Raw genomic sequence first — 21,925 nt, forward strand, 5'->3', positions numbered from 1 at the left:
CGGTCATTGCTTACAAGTTGGCTTGCATTCATGTTGATCACCCATTGGCTCTTGATCTATTGCAACCATATACTATACCTGCTCATCTCATATCATTCTATAAATGATTTAGACAAATTAAACTAGTGATCTATAAATGATTTAGACAAATTAAACAAGTGATCTAATGGTAATTCCGTAATTGATTTGTTTTGTGCTACACTCCTTTGCTTGCAACGTATGGATATGTCACTGTTCAGATATATGCTCAATCGTTTGAAGAATCCAACTTTTTTTCGACAATTTGAAGAATTGAACTATGGGTCTATGGCTTGGTTTGTAGAGGCTCTAGTTCAGAGCCTTCAGACGAGGGCTTATATGCGGGTGATCGCAGATCAAGTGAATACATCTATGAAGGGTTCAAAATTCTGTCTTAAAGGCAGGAGGTGTGTTCTCTCTGTGATCGAATGTTATACGCTCTGTGTATGGCATAGGTAGGCATACTTCATTTTTCTCGTACTAGATGTGATGATAGTTAAACAAGACTGAATTTCCATAATTTAATTGTTGTGTTTAGCAATTAGAAACTAACTTTTCGTACTCTCAAAGGTAGACATTACATTTCATCACAAGAATAATAGATTGATGGCTATTAATAGCCCACATAGTTGAATAACTAAAAGAGAAGTAGCTGGGCAACCATAAAACCGTAGCCTTCTAATATATATATATATATATATATATATATATATATATATATATATATATATATATATATATAGTTTTGCACCATAAAATAAATCATACTTCGAGCAAACTCCTTGTTTTAGTATTAAAGAGGTAGGGTGAGTAATGAGTAGTGAATGCGTTGAAGTGACATGCACCTTCTTGAGAAGGAAATTGGATATATTAGACAGATGGTAGGGATGGTAGAGAGGGCGATAACAGTTACATCACACCATGCATACTCATAAAACATTCACGTCAAGTTGTCAATAGTGCTGATTGATGGAAACTGCTCCCTACATAGGAGGTCACCATGTAGGACTTACGGAGTAGCAAGTGTGTTTATAGTTAGTTTCTTTCATAATTTTAAACTCAATCGTTGGATTCTATATTTATAAAAAAAATATGTGGTAGATATACTCTGTTAGAAAGATCTTGATTTTCTCAAATAAATTTTTTTCAAAATTTCAGTTAAAAATCTCTCAATAAGTTTTCCATTCCAAATCTCAAACACTGGAAGGTGCGTTACTTCAAAATGTAGTGGAAGATGGATATGATTTCCGGTTGGGGAGGAACTCGGCTCACTAGGTTTTTGTGTGTGTGTATGGGGGGGGGGGGGGCGACCTGGGCCTCCAGGTTGGGCTGGTTGGATGGCCCTTGGCCAAATTTGGTTTGGGCCTCTCCTAAAGCTCTTTTTTTTTCTTCAAAATATTTTGGTATTACAGCATTTCTCTGTTCCGAGATGGCAATAACACCTTATTCGATTAATCCCAAAATTGGAGGGATTAGATGGGATTCAGGTGGATTGATTCCCAAACTGACTTGTTTGGGAATTAATAGTTGGGGAATCAATCACCCTAGTTTCTTTTTGGAAGGGATTGACCGAACAGGACCTAGGGTATTAGCAAAGTTTAGTTTACCAAACTGGCCAAGTTGTTTAACCTCATCAGTTGCTGAAATTGGCCAAGATGGTAACGGGCTGGATGCAGAGCACTACCATTAGTCAATTGTAAGAATATTGAAGCAGGTCAAAGTGGACATCAAGTGTTCACACTTGCTAGTAGTTCAGACTTCAGGGGCAAAAGCAGAGTTTTGAACATCAGAAGTTTGTGCAGGATGCTATAGAATCTTGGAGTGAAGATAGCTGCTGAGATAATGTTTAAGGGGAATTTGATATTAGCTGGCAAGTTGGAATGCTTCTTACTACCCATCATTAGCTCCTGCAATATTGCAAGTAAGGACCAGCCACTTATCCTCTGAAGATGGGAATCAGAACAGAAGATAAATATTATTAAGGGGTAAATTGGACTAAATGATATAGTATAGGGTAAATAGAACTAAGAAATAGTTTATGGGATTATTTGGACTTCGATGATACTTAAGGGGAGTAATCTGGATTTTTTTTCCCAAAAATGAAGGAAAAAGTCCAAAAATTTTCCAATAAGGAAACAGATAGGCCTAGTACCTAAACCCCTATAACTCATACCGGAAAGTTCAAAAGATAACTTGAAATATTAAGAGGGCCCAGACCAACAAAAGTCAAAGCAAGCCAAGGGATGTCAACTCCTTTTCTAACTTTATCCCCATTCATCCTGGATCTTACATCAGTTAGAGCATCACACGGTTGATATTGGGTTTGGGATCATAACCATGAATTCAAATAGGCTATAATGTAGATAAAAATTTGACGATGAACCCCTCCATCCATTCATCAATGCAAGTCCTAGTTTTTTAGGACAAAGCTTTAAAAAAGCGAAACTTGACATTTAGTACTCATGTAATACACTGTCAGTTGCTACAAATCATTATTATTATAAAATTCACTTGAGTCACTTATATTGATGTAAATTTTTTATATTAAACATGTATATATGGAATTTTATTAATCATTATCAACAAATTGGTAAATTGATGGTACTTGTATGCCACGCCGCCACGTGATACATTGATCTATATATGCATTCACAGCAGTTCTCTGCTCATAAATGGTCATGAATAAGGGGTGATAAAAAGCCTAGATAATATAAAAGCAGGGCCAAAAAGAGCCGGGCTCTTATCTTATATAATTTTAGGCCAAAAATATATAAGGGTCATACTAGGTTGTGAAGAGACCACTAGGACTATGATCCTTTACCACCCGTACAAATAAAGTATTACCAAGTTCAATTTACCAAATTGGCCAAGTTGTTGAACCTTATAGTATGGCGACTTGGCAAGCACTAGCTACTGATAAACTAATAGTTACACTGAAGGCAGGTGCTCTTGCGGGCTGCTAACTAGTGGAGATCTCAGGTAGAAGATCCTGATTCAAGCCCTACTTCCTTCTTAATTCAAAGTGGGGAGGTTGTCTGTCTCTTCCCGTCAAATTTTTTAGTAGTTACAGTGAAGCAGATCAAAGTGGAGTGAAAGTGTTCACATTTGCAACAGTTCAGAGGCACAAGCGGAGTTTTGAGCATGATAATTTTGTGGAGTATGGCTAGAGTCTTAGAGTGTCAATAGGGGCTCAGAGAATGTTTAGTGGGGTGGCGTTGCAAGTTTGAATGCTTCTTATTACTCATCATTAACTCTTCATACTGCAAGTAAGATGTGAAACAACCAGATGTTCTCTGAAGAGATGAGCAAGAACTTTGAATGTTTAAGGACATCGATCCTAGCTTGCAAGTTGGAATGCTTCATATTACCCATCATTAGCTCCTCAGTACTGCAAAGTAAGATGTGAACTAACCAGTTGTCATCTGAAGAAGTGAACAAGAACTCTATTAGCCGTATATGGCAGTGCATTTTGACATTCTTCGTGAATATTTCAAATTGACTGATATGACAAATGTAAGAATGTTTTAGTAGTTAACATAATTTAATGGTTGTGGCAATTAGTAACTACCCATTATAAGTTTGGAATCACGCCATTTCTGTCCTTAGGCAATTCACTCAAGTGCATCTTGACATGGGCTGATGGGCGTTGCCAACACGCATATCTTTACAAAACAAGCTAGCATCTCCTTACTTTTGTAAAGAGGTTGGGTGAATAGTCATTGCCCTAAATGATCCATGTTGAGAAGGAAACTTGATATACTGATAGAATAGCTAGCTCTAAAGAATTGTAAGTCAGGTTGTTGTTAGCAATGATGGATATGTGTTCCCTACACCGAAAGGTCCTAAAATTGGTTTTATGATAGGTGGAAGCTGTAGTTTCCTCAATCGTTACTTTTCTAGGTTTAATACAAATGGTGGTTTCCGAATTTAACAAAATCGAACTTTGCCCACCATTTCCTTCTATTATATCATTCATAAACAGCAAGATTACAAATATCCTAGGACACGGTTTCAGCATCGATCATAACGTATATGCCGCTTGTCAATCGAAGATCCCCAAGTTTAAATCTTGCAATGGATTGCACACCTTTGTTAAAGACAAAAAAAATGATGAGAAGCCACATGTCATTTTGGAGCAGCATAAATTTCCAAACTGAAGCTGAAACAACATGAAGGAATGTGTGAAAAATGATGACATAATGGAATTTTTGAAGTTGGAGATCCCGCATGCGCTGATCATAGCGTTTGTTATTGTGTTCATTCTTAGATGCTATTGCAAAGATGTATGAGGTTTCCTCGGTGTTTTCTTGTATTAGTTAACATATACTAGGTGATACCTCACGCATTGCTACAAATTTCTTAAATAAAATTGTAAGGTGAAATTTGAAAGTAGAAACACTAATGTGATTGCATGGTAACATTCATAGAAAATCGGTGGAAGACATAAATAGATGGTCTAGTGGATAGTGATGTTGCGTCTAATATAATGGGTACTGAATATATAGCATGCATGTTGAGAGAAATAGATGATATGAATTTTACCTGCATGTTATTTTTTTATTGGATCTGGTAAAACTAATAAGCTAATAGAAGAAACAACAATAGAATATTTGATGCCAAAGGATGTCGGACCAGTTGGTCACGGCAGTCCGGCGGCACCCCGCAAGTTGTGGGTTCGATCCTTGGTCGGGACGAATTTCCGCCTGCGGGTAAAAAAACCCCCTCGCCTGTCTTATGTCCAAAGCACTGTGGAGCCCGGCCTAACTCACAAGGCGACGGGCCCCCGTGTACGAGTGGGGCAGGGGTTCGGGGGTTTTCTTGGCCTGCTGTGAGAAGGTCATTCTACCTCTCAAACAATGCCGTGGGGGCGGTCTTACCCCCGCAGGTCAAGTTTTTTTAACAATAGAATATTTGATCATATTATAGAAGAATAGGTGATGAAAAAATAACGTATGTATTTGATTTATATTAATAGATTAAAGATTAAAAGTATTGTACATAATAGAGATGATAATATATTTTTTATAATTAATAAGGAAACATGAATGGATTGCATGAAAGAATTGCAAGTTAGTGGGACACTTAGTGGGGAATGATGTGGACACCTTGCATGAAGAGAGATATAATTAGTGGATGTCATCTATATAGGTTATATAGATGGTCAACGGTTATGATCCAGTATCTGCTAAGAGATCTCAGCCATTAAGTCAATCCAACTATAGCAACCGCAAATCCTGCTACAGCCGCTTCAGTTACAAGATGAGGTACGCAGGGCATCACAAGATGGATTGTTGGCTTCACGACACCTTCGTGATGCTTCTAGAGACTTCCACACGGGAACGCACGAGCCTGTGGGTGCTGCCGGACTAGAGGCGCTCTCAGGTGACTGATAGCTTTCTCTTTTTACAAAACAATGGCAGTTTCGATCCGCGACTTTGCCCCAGTTCCGGCGCCGGCCATGGCTCTGCCTCAACCTTCCGGAACCCGGCTAAAGTGCCGAATGCCCGGATCACAGGCTTACTCCGGAGGAAAAACTAGAGGTGGTAATGGGTTATGGTCCTAGCGATCTTTTCACAGTCCAATAAAACTTTTAAAATTTTTAGTTCAAAATTACATAAGATTAGAGCCCGGCCTTTAGATTTTCTAGTTCAAAATATTTGGCCCTTTACCACCCCTAGGAAAAACCATAAGAACTGCTTGGAAGTTGGAACCCTGCTTCTTTCCCTCAATCCGGTATTGTGTGGAGAACTACTGGTAGTCAATTGAAACAACACTGAAACTTTCCAACCGATTCAGACAATCAAGCAGAGAGACAGTTCATCCAGGAAACATACTTGAGTGCTCTGATCAGCATTAAAAAAAAAGGTGAAAAAGAAACTCAAAAGCAGGACAACAGATATCTGATAGAGAATGAGCACATCTTATTATTCCGCCATAGCTATACAGGGCGCAAGAAACATATGCATTCACCGCCTCTGTGTCATGTCCGGCTATTACAAGCAGATGATGGTAGGTTAAGAGGATCTCTTTCTAAATAGTAAAGTGAGTGTGATGATCGACGACACAATCAGGTTGCTATCGCTATATGTAATCACTGAAGCTGCCTGCAGCTGCAGCTCATCGTCGGAACGGCCGGCGGCGGCGAGCTTCCTCCCACGGTTCAGTACTGGTCGGGCCAGAGGAAGGCGCCCATGGCGAAGCGGCGCTTGCTGTCGAGGTCGCCGTCGGCGGGGAGGCCGTACTCGCGGAGCAGGCAGTCGACGCGCCACTCCGGCATGGCCTCGTAGTCCTCCTTCTTGTACCGCGGGTAGTGCAGCGGCATCCGGAAGCCGCAGCCGCAGCCGCAGCCGCCGCCGCCGCCGAGCACGCCGCACCTGCCGCCGCCCTCCTTCCTCTCCGGCGGCTGATGGCCGCCGCCGGCCGCCGCGGCGTTGGGCTTGGCCATGCTCACGGTCACGGTAGGGCCCAAGGATCCCATGCGTGCGCGGAGTTGCTGCTCTGCTCCACACTCTGCAAGAGGCTTGCTGCTGCTGCTGCTTGGCTTGAGTGATCCTGCTCGATCTTGCCTTGCGAAGGGGACGGTCAGGCGTAGAGGTGCCTTTTATAGAGGGGAATCGGAGAGGAAGGGCAGTGTGGAAAGTGGTGGGCCCACCGTGTTGTGAAGTTTATGGAAAACTCTTGAGGCAGTTTCAGGCGTTTCATCATCGAGATCATGTTGAGACGGCGGTTGTCGACCAGTTCCTCATGTAAAAACGGCGGTTTCGGAACATTACCGACCGATCCTGCCCCACTTCGCAGGTATTCGTACTCGTCGAAAGACACCAATGATACTAACCACAGTTTCCGTCCAATGCCGTGTTTGCAAGAAATTTCAAACACTGGAGTAATCTGTAAGATTAGAGCTCTTCCCCGTGCCGGAACACCATCGCAAGGGGAGTATCTTGGGGATGTGGTTAGGATCGGGTTGCATGAGTTCGGCGTGCATTCCAGGCAGGCTTGCGTTGCAAGCGTTTCTGTTCCAGAGGATGTGACGTGCTGTGGTTAGCACTCAGAGACGACGATACTATGGGCGACACGAAACCAGGGGCATACCTTGTGCACAAACGGCAACCTGCTTTCGGCAAATTTGCCTCGCTATTGTTTCCTCATTTTTCGATTCGTTGCCTAGCCGAAACAGGCCATCACTAGACATTTCTCGAAAGAAGCAAAGGTAAGATCTGGCACCATATACAATAGCCCTTTGCCCTTTTTTCACGCGGTGCCGTTCACAGGATGGTAACATGAACGTTCATGGTGAAGCCCTTGCCCTTTTCCTCTTCTCAAAGAAGGGAAGGAGGGTATGGAAGAGAAGAAACGGGCCAAGAGGGGAATCAGAGGAAGCTAACACCAGATTCTGCTCAACTCATCCATCAGTCCACGTTGATGGTTACAGTTTCTTTTGTGCATACCAGTCACTGGCTTTGTTACTTTAGATGCTAGCAAGCAAAGCTGGGAGTTGGAAACTTACAGGTGCAAACCTTGAGAAAGCATGTTTCCCCAGGCAGCAAGGGTTTGCCTAGTCAAATATTGTGCACAGGGAAACAAGAAATATCTCCCCAACCACATTCTATGAAGCTCCTTTGCTAAAAACATCAAGTGCTCCGTAACCGTAAAGGGCAATGCATACTTCACAAGCTAGCTTGCCTACATCCTTTTCTTCCCATCAACTAGGGAAAATATGTGAACATTAAAACTGTTCTAAGCTCATCAAGAAATTAATAAACTTCTAGGGAAATCTACAATAGAGAATAGTTTACCTCACCAGTGGACAAGTTCACTGGTTGGTTGAATCAAATCATCAAGTTCTCTAATTCCAAGTGCCTTGAAGATAACTTCTATCCAGGGATACAGGACAAAGGGAACCAAGCTCAGCAAGAAGAGGCACTCCTCACATGATCACTAATGTTCTTAAGCTTTTCATAGAAGTATGCCATATGAAAGGCCCCTAAATTTCCAATTCCAGCATACAAAGAAAACTGACAGATTTCCGTTGCTTTATCTCTCACGAAATTAAAGTGACAAACAATTTATCATTGGCTAGCTAAACAAAGGAGAAAACTGAATATGAAAATTGTATATCTGGACTGAGAAGTCAAGTCATATCCTTTGACCAATCCTAGCAAGATTGGAGCGATATTTATTCAGGTCTTGTTTAGATCATTTTGTATTTTGCATTTTTAGATTTTTGGAAAGGAATCTTCAATATTTAAAGTATTAAATGTAGATTAATCACAAAACTAATTACAGATCTCGTCTGTAAACTACGAGACGAATCTAATGAGTCTAATTAATTCATCATTAGAGCATGTTTACTATAGCATTACTGTAGTAATTTAGTGTCTAATCACGTTCTAATTAGGCTCATTAGATTCGTCTCATGATTTACAGTCTATTTGTGTAATGCGATTTATTTTTCAACTACATTTAGTACACTATGCAAGCGATTTATAAAATTTTTGTATTTTGACTTTATGCATCTAAACAGGGCCTCACATGGTCGGATGGCTGCACATTTCTAACCCTAGAGTGTCTAGGGCCAGCTCACCTGGACGCTAAAAAATTTCTTTTGAGGAAGAGGGAAGAATCCCAGGACCAATCCTGCCGATCAAAAAGATGCAATATATAGTGCTCATGTTTCTGAAGGCCACAGGCCCACATGCAGATAACTTGGTCAAGATGACCTGAAACTAAAACTAGGGACGCAAATGGGTACACAATGGTGTTTTTTGGTCAGTTAATTAATTATGATAACATGCCACTCTAATTCATTTCTTCCAAATTATTTACGTATAATGACATTCTAGTTCATTTTATTAACTTTTTGAGTCGACCCAATGACCCAAAAATTATCTAACTTGCATCCCTACCTGAAACCCAAGCATGTACTGCTAGTACCGATGAAACATACTATACTTAGTTATAAAGGCTAATAAGAAGTAATTCAATCTCACTAGGCACACTATTCAGCGGACTCTTTTAAGACTAGAACTACCAAAATCATGGAGGGGGGGGGGTGCAATATAAGTAGCATCAACTTTCAAGCACGAGTTTACTAACTTACATTGCTGCATCAATAGCCATACAGCAGTGGCCTGAGATAATGCAATAAGCCATGCTAGTCACTTGGTTGCGTGATTGAGGCTCTACTCTACCACCACGAGAAATCCTATTCTTGGCTATACATTTCCTTCAGTTTTCTATGTAGACATTTTAAGAGTAGAATTCCATGTTTCAAGAAAGAAATTTTATTGCACATAAAGAGAATGTGCTCGATCATGTTCATTTTGAATATTTCCTGAACAGAAACCTACATGAAAATAAAATGTAAGGGAAAAAATAATCGGTGTAATGTGGAGAGAATTAACACACTTTGCAAGATGACATAACTCGTTGTACTTGCCAGTTTCGTCTCTACTCCTACTCTATCAATACTGTCACTTTTGGATATAAGTAATGGACAGTTTTGCACTATTTGAAAAAACTCAAAAAGTTTGCTTTCATTCCCTTTTCCCTAAGACAAAACAATACCAATCAGCCTCCCATCTTTTACCTGAAAAACAGTAGGAGAGCTTGTAGGAGTTAAAGTTTTTATACATTGGTATAACAAGCTCACTTCACTGTTAATTCACCTTTTCTGCATCGTGAAACTAACCACATCAGTTGAGATTCCAGCCACAAATTTGCCCAAACAGGTCAATCAAACAGATTCTTGCCCCCAGATAAACAGTGTTCTACACTCCGATCAGGTTAGCTAAAGTGCCATAAGCCTACTTTGATGTAACAGGTAATGTTTGTGGCAATTCAACAAGCATGTGGGTAGGCATAAAATACATCTGCAGCGAAATTATGCAGATGATAATGCCTAAGAAAAGCTGCATAAGAATGGTGTTAAAGCATGTGTTAGTACAAAATAGTAAATAACAAGGACCAGAATCCAACTGTGAAACTAGAATACATCAAAAGCACCTGAATTGTTGCTTTCACACTGAAAAGGTATATGGATAAAACCATCGTTGATAGCATGGCCATTGAAGTTGAGTACACCTGTCAAAACAGAGTTACATGACACATCTCAACATCGGGAATGCATAAAATTGAAAAAATAAGTAACTTTCATTAACCATCATATTAATAAGATCAAATGAGTTCAGAGAAAGCTTCAAGAAAATTAAATTTTCCAGGAGCCAATGAGTCCAGGGGCAATCTTTTGAAAAAAAAATAATTTTCCAAACCAACTGACACAAAGGTTCTGGAAGAGCAATTCTGAATAGAGCAAAAATCCTGTCTCGAGCACTATGAATTACTACATAAATCCTTATTTCTGTCACAGGATGTCCTGATAGATTAATTTGCATGCCTTTGTAGGCATAGATGTATAGCATGCTCAAAGTATACAATGAAAGAGCCAGATCAGTCAGGTAAGCCATTTTCTCAACAAACACCAACACAGCAAACTGATATAGAGAGACACAAAGAATACAGTTTCACCTTACAGGCATTAGGAACAAATAGTGAGTTCAAATCATTTTAGCAGCACTCATATAAGGAGGGTCATTTTGCAGTTTCTGTGCTTGTTTTGAAGCAGCAGTGGAAAAGGAATAATAAAAAAGCATGTAGTTTGTTTGGGAAATAAAATAAAATTAAGACTATTTTCTGCTATCCCTTATCCTATTGTTGTTTCTGTCATAACTGATCTGCACTTTGAGAGACAATAATATTGTGTTTGTAGTTTATATTATGAAAAAAACAGTTAACAAAATACTATTTTTTTCTAAAAGCAGTTCAACCAAAAAAAGACTATCATAGCCCACTTGAATGGAAAAGGAATCCAGTTATCTCACCTTGACTATATTGTCTGAATACTTCATCAACCATGATACTAGTAGACCAGTGGACCCTAAATTAAACACAACCATCCATGTTGTGACAGAATAGCCATTAAATAGGCGCTGCCACCATGGACCCAACTCAAATCCAGCTTTGAAATCGCCATAAATTAGCCACCCCATGTTGAATATAACTCCAAACCTAACAACACATAAGATGGATATGAAATAGTGTTTGTTCAAGAACATTGGCGACTAAAGAAGTACACACTGCTGCACGTTGGGTTTTTGGTATGTGAAATTTCAGACAAATGGACAAGTGTTAGATATAGATACCTACGTATATAACTGTACATTTTGCCAGTACAAACTATCATTGTTCTTCTTCATCAAGTATTCTGTGTAGACACCAGCTAGTGCTGAAAGACAAGCAGAAAGTATACCAAGCATGTAACCCTGTAATGGTGCTGAGAAAAGCAAATCACATGGTCCATCTCCACATCCTTTGACCTGAAAAAACAACAAGTTTAAACTGAGTCCAAATTTATCAGCTAAACCCAGTACAACTAAGCTACATAGCATATTTAATCCATATACTATTTATTAAAAAATAGCAAATGATGCCAACCAAATCCATTTATGCTGTCAGTTTATTGATTCATATATAAAAAAGAATACCTCGGGTCAACTAACTACATAGCTTAAAATTTTTCCTAAAGCTAATTTATCTATAAATTATGTGATGGATTGAAATTTTGCTAAGATTCTGAAATTAGATTACATACCAAAGAAATTATGCTTTGGAGCCTGTATATTGCATGTAGATAAAATTCAAAAAAAAAGAAAGAAATGGCAACCATATGTTGTCTGGTTACATGCTCACAAAATTTACATCAAAGTGAAATAAGACATAAGAAGTTCAAGTGGAAAGCAAATCATCATTAGAACAAAAATTTTGATGAAAATAAACAGGGTTATTTCACAATATTATTAACAAACCTGGCTAGTAGTTGTACCAACAGCAAGCAAAACAATCGCCATCCATTGTAGATTTGATAACTTCCTTTTTAGGACAAGCCTAGTAGATTTACAGAGAGAAAATCAAGAGCACTAATTAATAAAGGGGAAGAAGGATAAAGCACCAACAACACAGAATACAGTTTTGATTCACAAGTAAACTCCATTTATTGCCAGCAACAGATCAAAACTCTGAAATAAGTTTGAAGAAACAAGCATAAGCTTATGGAAATACCAACAAGCACATCTCTGGATGCTAAACAACAAAGTGCGCAAACATCATGCAAAAATCTGAATACCAAGAAAAAACGCGTAAGCATTTTCAGTGCACTGCTTAGGCAGTGTAACATGGAACAGTTGCCATTTATCGCCTGAAAAATACTGAACTCATCAAATAAATAGAAAATCTTCACTGAACAATAACAAAAGTTCCCTTACAGGCAACACCGGTGAGACCCGGGAAGGTAACCCGATTGGGAGTCAGAGAATCCATAGTACCCGCAGCCTCCCGGACTTCTCCGATAACGCAATTCCGGGAGGAGTCAGTAGTTGGGCAAGATTTTCCAGGCCAGCCAACAAAGTGTGATGCTTAGGAATATGGAACCATAGGTATAACTACCCACATATATGACAATAAAATTCTTTTCATGTTCGAGACCATTACTAAGTAAGTTGTCGCAATTATTGTACATTCAAAAGATTAAAGGGTCAAATATTGTTTACAACGGAAGGATATATTCAGATGATAATTGGTATTGCCAGTGTCGAGTGAACTAATTGCTAACGGCAAGAACAAAAACAAATCAAACTCCCCACTGCTTGAACTATTTTGAATCATCCCACTATTTCACTTATGCACTTCAAATCTTTGTTTCATTAAGACAAACCAAATTCCACTTTAAGGACTGGGTCCAGAGGGGACAATAAGAAATGCAATATGGATTCTATCATGTAAATAGTGTTAAAAAGCAAAAAATAATGAAAACTTTAGTGAACAGACAAGTTACATACCTGAACAAAATTCCGGTTGTGACAATTTTCAAGTTCCCCATTATCTGATAGGTAGATGGATCAACATAGGTCAAGGTTGCGAACTGCACATTGTTATGGACGAGGTATATTATTGAAGGAACAAGATATAGCCGCACACTCCTCCACTCCTTTGTCATCCTTGGTGGGGATGAAGACTTGCATTCGTTCCAAAGGAAGAAACTTGATACAGACAACTGTGTCAAGGACAGGGTAATGTTACCACAGAAATTCAATTTCAAAACAGTCCAGTATATTTACTGGTATCAGGGTACCAAACACCTTACGTACAGCAACTTAAGAATGAAGAGAACTGCAGCATTTTACCTTGAAGAGTTCTGCTAGGAAGGGAATGGTTGCATAGTCATACTTATACTTGCCATTGCTCTGGGAGAGAGTAGTCAATATACCCTGCAAATAGTCAGGGAAAGGGTAATGTTAACACAGGAGATTATAAATTAAGAAAATAAGTCAAACCGCAACACATGTGCAAGATTCAAGGCCTATTTAATTAAGACTTAACCCTACTGCCTACATCCTCAGAACCTAAACTGCTCAATGACCATGATTCTTCACTTGAAATAAAGTTTCTTCACTCACGAACTCACGGCCAGAGCCTTTCCCATCCCACAAATCCACCAAAATGACCACATGTACCTCACAACAATACAACATAACAAATACCAAGCTTCCTAACAACCAATTTCGCCCGGGGACCGCATCTTTCTACCTATTTGGCAATCCCAGAAGTCCAAGATAACATTCGTCTGAAGTGTGTTTCTCTCCAATATGGTAATGAGCTAATGGCGACACCAATCGGGAATGGAATTGCAGATTGAGGCCACCTCCGCCACCCATTCCACCGCACACCTCCACAAGAAACACCCCAAATTACCCAGCAATCGAATCGCACAACCAATACCCGGTTGTAGACAGATCTGGGCCGCTTCCCTGCTCAAATCGGCTGAAAAACAAGAAGACGGAGCGGGGAAAACGGGGATTGCCTGGGAGCTGGTGAGGACGGTGAGGAGCGCGGCCACTAAGTACCACTGCATCGTGTCCCCTTCGACGCCGCAGCGCTGTCCAGGTCTCTTCCTCCCTCTTTCTCTACGGAGGCTGAGATTGGAGGCGGGCGGCAGCCGCCACGGCACCACTACGGAGGCCTGACTGGACGATGCGAGCACGATGAACTTGGTTTTTGCACTTTACCCCCGCTAATTTCCGTTATTTTTTATTTCCCCGAAACCGCGCCGCTGTAACGCTTTTTTTTTGAGTGGAAGGTAGGAAATATATTAATTGTGATTCAAAATGTTTAGATCCAAGAATACAGGAGGAGCACCAAGCCAAAGATGACGACCAGGTTCAAGAGTACAAGCATGCTTGGCAAGATAATGAGCCTCCCAGTTGCATTCCCTACCTTCACGTGCAAACCGCACACAATTGAAATATCTCGATCTTACATTAATATCCTGAAGAATCATCATATAAGGACATCTAGACATTTCCCTGATGTTCTTAATGACACTTAAGCAATCCGAGGCCACTGTGATTTTCCTTAATCCACAATATTCAGCAAGAGCTAATGCTTCTGAACATGCCATTGCTTCCAAAGTTTCTGATTCAATTATGTTGGGTAGCACCAAAGCACTTGCTGCAATGAAATCACCATGATCATCTTGACATACTACTCCAACAGTGCCTTTGCCGGCGGTGTGGTTGACAGCTGCATCTGCATTTATTTTGCATCGTCCATTTTCAGGTGCTAACCAATGTCTAGATTTTACTTTTTGTTGTTGTTGGCACTTCCCTTTCTTTTGAAATCCCTCCATAATTTCCCATTCTTCTATCAGCCTATTGATCATTGCCATTGTAGATAAAGGGCTCTGATATATCCCATCATAGATTGCTTTCCTCCTTGCCTGCCAAATAGCCCAACAGGTGACAAGAATGCGTATAGAATCAGCTTGCGAAATATTGCTGCACATAAAGAAAATCCAATGCTTTGGGTCTGAAATATGTAAACTAGCGATCAGCTCTGTTACTTCCTCATCTAGCTGAGCCCAAACACATTTAGACATTGAGCAATGCAGCAATGCATGGTCCCATGTGTCCTCATCTGCACCGCAGAGTTTGCATTCAGCTGTATCACACATATTCCTACCTTTGAGCATACTGGCAGTTGGAATTGAATTCAAAGCAAGACGCCAACAGAATATTTTGACTTTAGATGGCAATTTCATATTCCATAGTTGTTTCCATTCCTTTTGTCTTTTAACAAAATCAGAGCAGCTTGCCGTTCCTTCAAAGTAGTCATCTCTACTCTTCTTTGCTTCAATCATCATTCGATATGCTGAGCGCACAGAAAATATACCATTTCTTTCATGGTGCCAAGCCCAACAGTCTTCTTGTTTACTCATACTTAATGGGATCTGCAATATTGCTTCACTGTCCATTTGATTGAAAAAATGTTGCACTACCTCTGTTTTCCATGTCATAGAAGTATGATCAATCAATTCAGAAACAAAAGTTGGAGGGTTTCTTTTTTCAGAATAGAGAGGCCTAAACATCCTAGTTCTTGGAATCCAATTACATCCAGATATTAGTGTGCTTTTACCATCACCAATGCGTTTGATCAATCCTTGTTTCAGCACCTCTATTCCATCATATATGGCTCTCCAGGTCTTGGATGGATTATTCCCAATAGGAGCACTGAGGATATCACTAGATGGAAAATAAACTGATTTTAGTACTTTGAAACATAAAGATCCCGGTCTGATCAGCATGCGCCAAGCCTGTCTTGCAAGCAATGCAAGGTTAAAAAATTCTCTGTCTCTAAATCCCAAGCCTCCCATGTACTTTGGCTGGATGATTTTATCCCAAGCTACCCAACATGATTTCCTTTTCCCACTATCACTCCCCCACCAGAATTTTCGAATCAACGAATTTAAATGCTCACAAAGCCCTCTCGGCAATTTGAAACAACCCATGGTATAAGTAGGGATAGCTTGTGCAACAGATTTTATCAAAACTTCCTTTCCTCCAGCTGATAATGTTTGCTCTATCCATCCTTGAATTTTATTCCACACCTTATCTTTTAGATATTTGAATGCATTGTTTGTTGACCTACCAACCTCAGTGGGTAAACCCAGATATTTTTCATTCAACGATTCATTCTCTACCTGAGTAATAGTTTTGATATTATCATGTAAAGTTTGTTTGCACCCTCTATTGAAAAATATAGATGATTTTGCAAGATTTACCTTTTGGCCTGAAGCGTCACAATATTTGGTGAGGGACTCTTGCACTAACTGAGCATTGCTTGCATCTGCTTTCAAAAATAGAAGACAATCGTCAGCGAACAATAGATGATTAATCTTCGGTGCTGTGCGCGCGATCTGAATGTCGTTGACAGATTGATCTGCTCCTACCCCTTTAAGTACACATGACAAGCCTTCAGCACATAGTAAGAATAAATAAGGGGAAATAGGATCACCTTGTCTAATACCTCGAGTTGGCTTGAATTCTTGTAGTCGTTCTCCATTAAACAGGATAGAGAAGGAGGCTGTCGTTACACATTTCATAATTTTATCCACCCAAAGTCGGTCGAACCCCAATTTTAGCATTATTGCTTCCAGATAGCTCCACTCCACTCTATCATATGCCTTCATCATATCCAATTTCAAAGCATAATAAGCATTACTTTTTGAACGGTTCGTGCGCATGAAGTGCAGACATTCATAAGCAACCAGAATATTGTCACTAATAATTCTTCCAGGGATAAATGCTGATTGCTCTTCGGATATGATATTTGGAAGGACCCTTTTCAACCTATTTGCCAATGCCTTAGAAATTATTTTGTAAACCACATTACAAAGGCTGATAGACCGAAACTGGTTCAAGCTTACTGGATTCTGAACTTTTGGTATTAGAACAATGAACGTGCTATTGATTTCAGTAGGTACCTCATCACCATTGAGCACCCTCAGCACCATCCTTGTTAGATCCTCACCACAAACATCCCAGTTGCGCTGAAAAAATGTGCAGGAAAACCATCCGGACCCGGCACCTTAGTTGGGAACATTTGGAATAGAGCATCCTTAACTTCACTTTCATCAAAAGGAGCACAAAGAAACTTATTCATCTCATTTGTGATCTTACGGGGAACATGACCAAGAACCATGCGCATGTTGGATGTGCCCTCCGACTTAAACAGATTGCTGTAGAAATCTGTTGCCATTGCATGCATCTCCTCCACCTTTGTGCATTCAGAACCATCAGGTCGATTTAGCTTAATAATTCTGTTCCTGGACCTTCTTCTACTTGCTCTTTGATGGAAAAATCTGGTGTTACTATCCCCTTCTCGTAGCCATGTAATACGAGATCGTTGTCTCCACATTATCTCCTCTTGGTAATTCAGTAAAATAATGTGTTCCACCACCTTCTTTTCCTCCTCCGAAACATTGTTCCTTGCTGGGTCATATCGCAATTGCTCCAGCCTTTTCTTCTGTTCCCGTATCTCCTTCCTCACAACACCAAAGCTTCTTTGACCCCAAGACCTAAGCTCTTCTCCAAGATGGCAGAGCTTGATTCTCATATCTTTAACTGAATTACAAGGTTGCCCCTCTTTCCAAACTTGCTGAATTAGGGAGGGCAGGCCATCATTTGTTTCCCACATAAGTTCATATCTAAAAGGCCTTCCCAACCCACGAATATTCTCACTCTTTTTCTCTGGCTCAACGGATAAAAGAATAGGACAGTGATCAGATTTAACTGCCATGAGATGATGAACCTCAGCAAGAGGAAAGCGAGCACACCAATTAGCTGAGGCTAGCACCCTGTCAAGGCGAACACGAACAAAGTGTCCTCCTGTTACTTTTTTCTCAAATGTCCAGTCCAAACCAATGTACCCTAAATCACAAAGCTGACACACATCGAAAACCTGCCATAAGGTATTCTTCCCTAATGTTAGGTCCCAACTGTTCTTCCCTTTTGAGAACTTCATTAAAATCACCTATACACACCCATGGCAAATCTGTATCACTTTTCATCTGCTTCATGATATCCCAAGTACGGAATCTTAGCGACCTATTTGGTTCCCCATAGATAAATGACATGCGCCAAGGCTCTTTCCCATGTTCACTAACTATTGAATCAATATGGTAATTTGAATATTTTTTAACTGATAGAATCACATCATTATTCCAGAACAGACCAAGGCCACCGCTCCTCCCGTCACTTTTGACTGCAAAACTATTATCAAAACCCAAAGAATAGCGCAGATTCTCCACTCGATATTTATCAATTTGAGTTTCCATGATGAATAATACCGAGGGGGCATAATCCTTCGCTAGATCGCAAAGTTCCCTTACTATCGCAGGGTTGCCAATCCCGCGACAGTTCCAACTTAAGGTTCTCATTGCTCTCGGCGGTACTCCTCAAAGGAACCCGCCGTTTTCATTTCAGTGTCAACTGAGTCATTATTTCCATTTTGCATCTTCAGCCGTTTATTGACTCTCCCTTTCAACTGGCCATCCCTCTCAAGTTCACTTTGATAGGCATCTGATTTCTGCCAAAGATCAGAATTGTTTCTAGAAAAATCCAGGACACCATCCATTTGTTCAGAAACTGAAACGGAAACCAAAGCCAAATTGTTACTATCTCTAACATTCCCTATTGTAAGGCGCTTACGAGCCCCATTTCCATCAATACTTGTATGCTGGTAACCATCTGTTTCTAGTGTACTTCTTGCATCATCTTTCAGCTCAGAACGGTTATCAACAAAAGCAACTTGATTGTTATCTCCACTCCTAGCCTCAGGTCTTATTGATGGGACCAAGCTCTTATCAAGCTCCTTAGAATCTGACCCCTTAGTGTCAGCCGAACTTGATGGTCTAAATCCCTTCACTCTTCCTTTCCTCTCAGTACTAGCGACCAACCAATCCCCATATTGATAGGCCGCCTTGTCATGCACTCCATCACCACACTCAGAATCCACATGACCCAATAATCCACAAACTGCACAAAACTTTGGCAATTTCTCATATTTAACACGAAAAGCTAAGCGATTTCCTTTTCCTCCAGCAGACACATAGACAATCCTTGTCGAAGGCTTCTCAACATCTAGCTTTATTCTAATGCGTAGATAATCACGCCACCCATTGGTTTCGTCATTCAAATCCACTTTCAAAAAATGACCAATTTTATTTCCAATTTGGCGCCCAATATTCTCAGTTCTGAAACCGGTTGGCAGATCATAAACACGCACCCAAATAGATAGATCCTTGAATTTCACTGTCGATGGCTTTGTGATACCATCATACTCTTCTAATAAAACAGCATTCCCCCTAAATAGCCAAGGCCCATCATCTAGCACCTTTCTCCAATCCCCTAGACATGAGAATTGGAATACAAAAAGATTTTCATCTATGGCCTTAAAAATGACATCCTTTGCCAAACTCCAAGCATACTTCATATTGGCTAAGAAAGCTGCATGACTGAAAGGATTTGGAGACATAACCTTGGACATAACAGTCCAGCGAGCCTCAGCCTTTAACTCCTCTAGGTTCTCTTCCAACACAATGCCTTCATCCTCATCCTCACGTATCTTCAGGTGTTGAAGCAGGCTATCTAACTCGGGATCCATAGAATGCAAACTTGGGTTGTATTCAGCCATCTCCCCAAACTAATCAACAGACCGCTCACAAGTGCCCCCAAATCGCAACCAAGGCCGAGAAACAAACCCAATGTTTGCCCTTTAAAAAAAACTCGACCGGCGGGGGAAAGACCGCCCCCACGGCTTTCAATTAAGAAGAGGCCAGTTGACCCCGGCCGAGAAAACCCCTTTAGCTAGCCCGAATCGCGATTGGGAGACCAGAGCAAGAATAAATCAGATTAGATTAGAAGGGGAGAATGAGAACTCACACTGGATTCAAGTGCGAGTACGAAGAACCCTAGGAATCGCCCAGGGGAAGTTTCTCGAGCCCTGCCCGACGAGCGTTGATGCAAATTTGGCTAGATGCCGTCCTCCTCCTCCCGCTGTAATGCTTTTTAGTTCAGTCTTCTCGCGGCCCAATAAATCACCATCTCCTAAAATAAAGCCCATCGATACACTGACCTCTACATAAATCTGCAGCCCACAAACGTATAAACCTTTTTTTTTGAGATCGCTATAATAGAGTACAAGTTGTAGAATCTTAACACACATGTAGACACACACTGCACACACGCACTCACAGCTCCCTACAAGGGAACTAAGACCTACAACCTATCCTCCAGAGAAGCCAGTTCATGTGCAGCGCACGGTCGAAATAGAGCCACCTGTACCTGAAAGAAATTGGGGAAATACCCCGGTGAGAATCATGGGCGGGCCAGCGCTCGAACCCACGACCGGCCGCTCGTGCCACTCGAGCGTTAACCGACCGAGCTACCGCTCGTCCTCCCCACAAACGTATAAACCTGACCAGACTCCGCAACGGTCCCGAAGAGTCGCGTAAGTCAGAACGGGCTGTGCACACGACCCAATAAGAAAGTCAAGTGTAGTCTTGTTTCGAAAATCCCATTATAAGGAAAAAAATGGAGCAAATTAAAATTTAATTTGGATGCTTTAATTCGAAGACAAAGGGTTTTTATTTTAAGACTTGTTTTGCAAGAGTCACAAAGTTTTGATTCCTTCGATATTGTAGCACACGCCGTCGCTCCATTACGTGACAGCAATTATTATATAGTTAGAGATGATAAAATCACCGCTTATTACGTGATGAGACGACGACCGTCGACCGAATAGCGTGGCAGGCTGTGGGTTGTAGCTCATGATGCGAAGTTCACGGTGTTGTTCATGATTTCTTCCTCCTCCTTGAACTGAGCTTCCTCCCGCGCAGTATGCCTTCTGGTCACCGGCGGCACATCGCAGCTCAAGACGCTCCTCCCAGCCGTTGTCACCCGGAAAATACTCCCTGGGCTCCTAAATAACTATCGCCATTGATGTGCATGCCATAAATTTGTGTTGATTTGTAGAAAATGCGTGCAAATATTTGTATCTCCATACAAATTTATTAAAACTAGATTTAAGGACATTTCTAATGATACTAATTAGATACCATAAATATTAATATTTTATAATACATATTTAGTCAAAGTTGTTTCTCAATAAACGAAAATGACATATATTTAGGGTACTGTCGTAATGTGCCGGATAAGGCACCTTGAAGCCTACGCCTCCTTCGCAACGCACCGGTTCTCTTCCACCATCTACGTCTGGTGCAACCCCGGCGCCTTCCAACTCGTCAAAAATAAATGGATACACCCTATATTCCTAATCAAGTAAATATCTGAATATGATCCGTCCATTTTGTGTTTGTATTCTAAAATATTTGAATTTATATTTAAGTTAAATATAATAATAAAAGTGATGTTCAAATCCAATTCCATCCGTATCTGATCCATTCTGTCCTGACCAATCTCCATTGTGAGCACACAATCTTAATGATGGCAGCAAGTGACATACAATTGGTTGTCAAATTTAGGAAATCAATCTGGGCTCCTATTTTATCCCCTATATATAATGGCTCTTTGGGTCCTTCACTGTACAAGTCTAGATACTTCACCTTGGTGATAGCTGAAGAAGACCTAAAGTCATTCTCATGCAAATTAAACGGCTAAACTGAAATTGGCACCCTTGTGTACAACCAGCAAGTTTCCTTTTGTGCATGGAGATTTGAGGAGCGAACAACACATCAACATGCATGCTCACAATTCTTTCTAATGCCACTTTATATCAAAGATTCAAAGAACAAAACATACTGGCATGCTGGAGCTCACAGCATGTAAGCAATTACAGCAAAGGCGAATGCAACGCTTGACAAGACGACCCTAATAATAGTCTTGGAAGCACAAGCTGCACAACCTCTCGTCCGCAACCTTCGGCGCACAACTCTCCGCTCCACCAGCACCGGGAGCAAAAATTGAGGGAGAAGACGAGAGGAGGACGAGTGCGAGGA

At 40.7% G+C, this 21,925-nt stretch overlaps 3 protein-coding genes and 1 long non-coding RNA gene across 6 annotated transcripts; all 4 read right to left on the reverse strand.

Moving 5' to 3' along the window:
• Positions 1 to 5,917: 5,917 nt before the first annotated feature.
• On the reverse strand, positions 5,918 to 6,642 carry LOC120668440. The gene has a single exon (XM_039948148.1). It carries the CDS (start codon positions 6,494 to 6,496, stop codon positions 6,179 to 6,181), a length of 318 nt encoding a protein of 105 aa, XP_039804082.1. The 5' UTR covers positions 6,497 to 6,642; the 3' UTR covers positions 5,918 to 6,178.
• A 2,684-nt stretch (positions 6,643 to 9,326) lies between these two features.
• LOC120670137 (CMP-sialic acid transporter 1-like) lies at positions 9,327 to 14,137 on the reverse strand. 3 transcript variants are annotated; one of them, XR_005673065.1, is made up of 9 exons: positions 13,934 to 14,137; positions 13,257 to 13,340; positions 12,912 to 13,126; positions 11,883 to 11,961; positions 11,224 to 11,393; positions 10,899 to 11,085; positions 10,024 to 10,101; positions 9,710 to 9,929; positions 9,383 to 9,607 (listed from the first exon to the last, which is right to left on the reverse strand). XR_005673065.1 is itself a non-coding variant. In XM_039950147.1 (8 exons), the coding sequence occupies exons 1-8, from the start codon at positions 13,982 to 13,984 to the stop codon at positions 9,825 to 9,827; spliced, it is 969 nt and encodes a 322-aa protein (XP_039806081.1). In that variant the 5' UTR covers positions 13,985 to 14,137; the 3' UTR covers positions 9,327 to 9,824. The 3 variants fall into 3 exon arrangements, 1 of the variants encoding a protein (XP_039806081.1); XR_005673064.1 differs by having other exon boundaries at positions 9,687 to 9,929; XM_039950147.1 differs by having other exon boundaries at positions 9,327 to 9,929.
• Positions 14,138 to 14,622: 485 nt separating this feature from the next.
• Positions 14,623 to 16,799, reverse strand: LOC120670805. The gene is made up of 3 exons (XR_005673377.1): positions 16,423 to 16,799; positions 16,190 to 16,254; positions 14,623 to 15,650 (listed from the first exon to the last, which is right to left on the reverse strand). It is a non-coding gene; the product is annotated as an uncharacterized LOC120670805 (long non-coding RNA).
• A 1,543-nt stretch (positions 16,800 to 18,342) lies between these two features.
• Positions 18,343 to 19,602, reverse strand: LOC120669279. Its single transcript, XM_039949056.1, has one exon. The coding sequence runs from the start codon at positions 19,600 to 19,602 to the stop codon at positions 18,343 to 18,345; it is 1,260 nt and encodes a 419-aa protein (XP_039804990.1).
• Between the last annotated feature and the right edge of the window lie 2,323 nt (positions 19,603 to 21,925).

Source organism: Panicum virgatum, chromosome 4N (genome assembly GCF_016808335.1).
Source record: "Panicum virgatum strain AP13 chromosome 4N, P.virgatum_v5, whole genome shotgun sequence".
Taxonomy (NCBI): Eukaryota; Viridiplantae; Streptophyta; class Magnoliopsida; order Poales; family Poaceae; genus Panicum; species Panicum virgatum.

Bases quoted from the DNA above. Each gene is read 5' to 3' on its own strand.
- LOC120668440 (XM_039948148.1), bottom strand. From the start codon at position 6,496: ATGGGATCCTTGGGCCCTACCGTGACCGTGAGCATGGCCAAGCCCAAC.
- LOC120670137 (XM_039950147.1), bottom strand. From the start codon at position 13,984: ATGCAGTGGTACTTAGTGGCCGCGCTCCTCACCGTCCTCACCAGCTCC. The intron at 11,394-11,882 runs GTTTGTTAATAA...TTGTTTTTTCAG, and splicing joins TTGGTACAACTACTAGCCAG to GTCAAAGGATGTGGAGATGG. The intron at 11,086-11,223 runs GTAGGTATCTAT...ATGTGTTGTTAG, and splicing joins CAAAATGTACAGTTATATAC to GTTTGGAGTTATATTCAACA.
- LOC120669279 (XM_039949056.1), bottom strand. From the start codon at position 19,602: ATGGCTGAATACAACCCAAGTTTGCATTCTATGGATCCCGAGTTAGAT.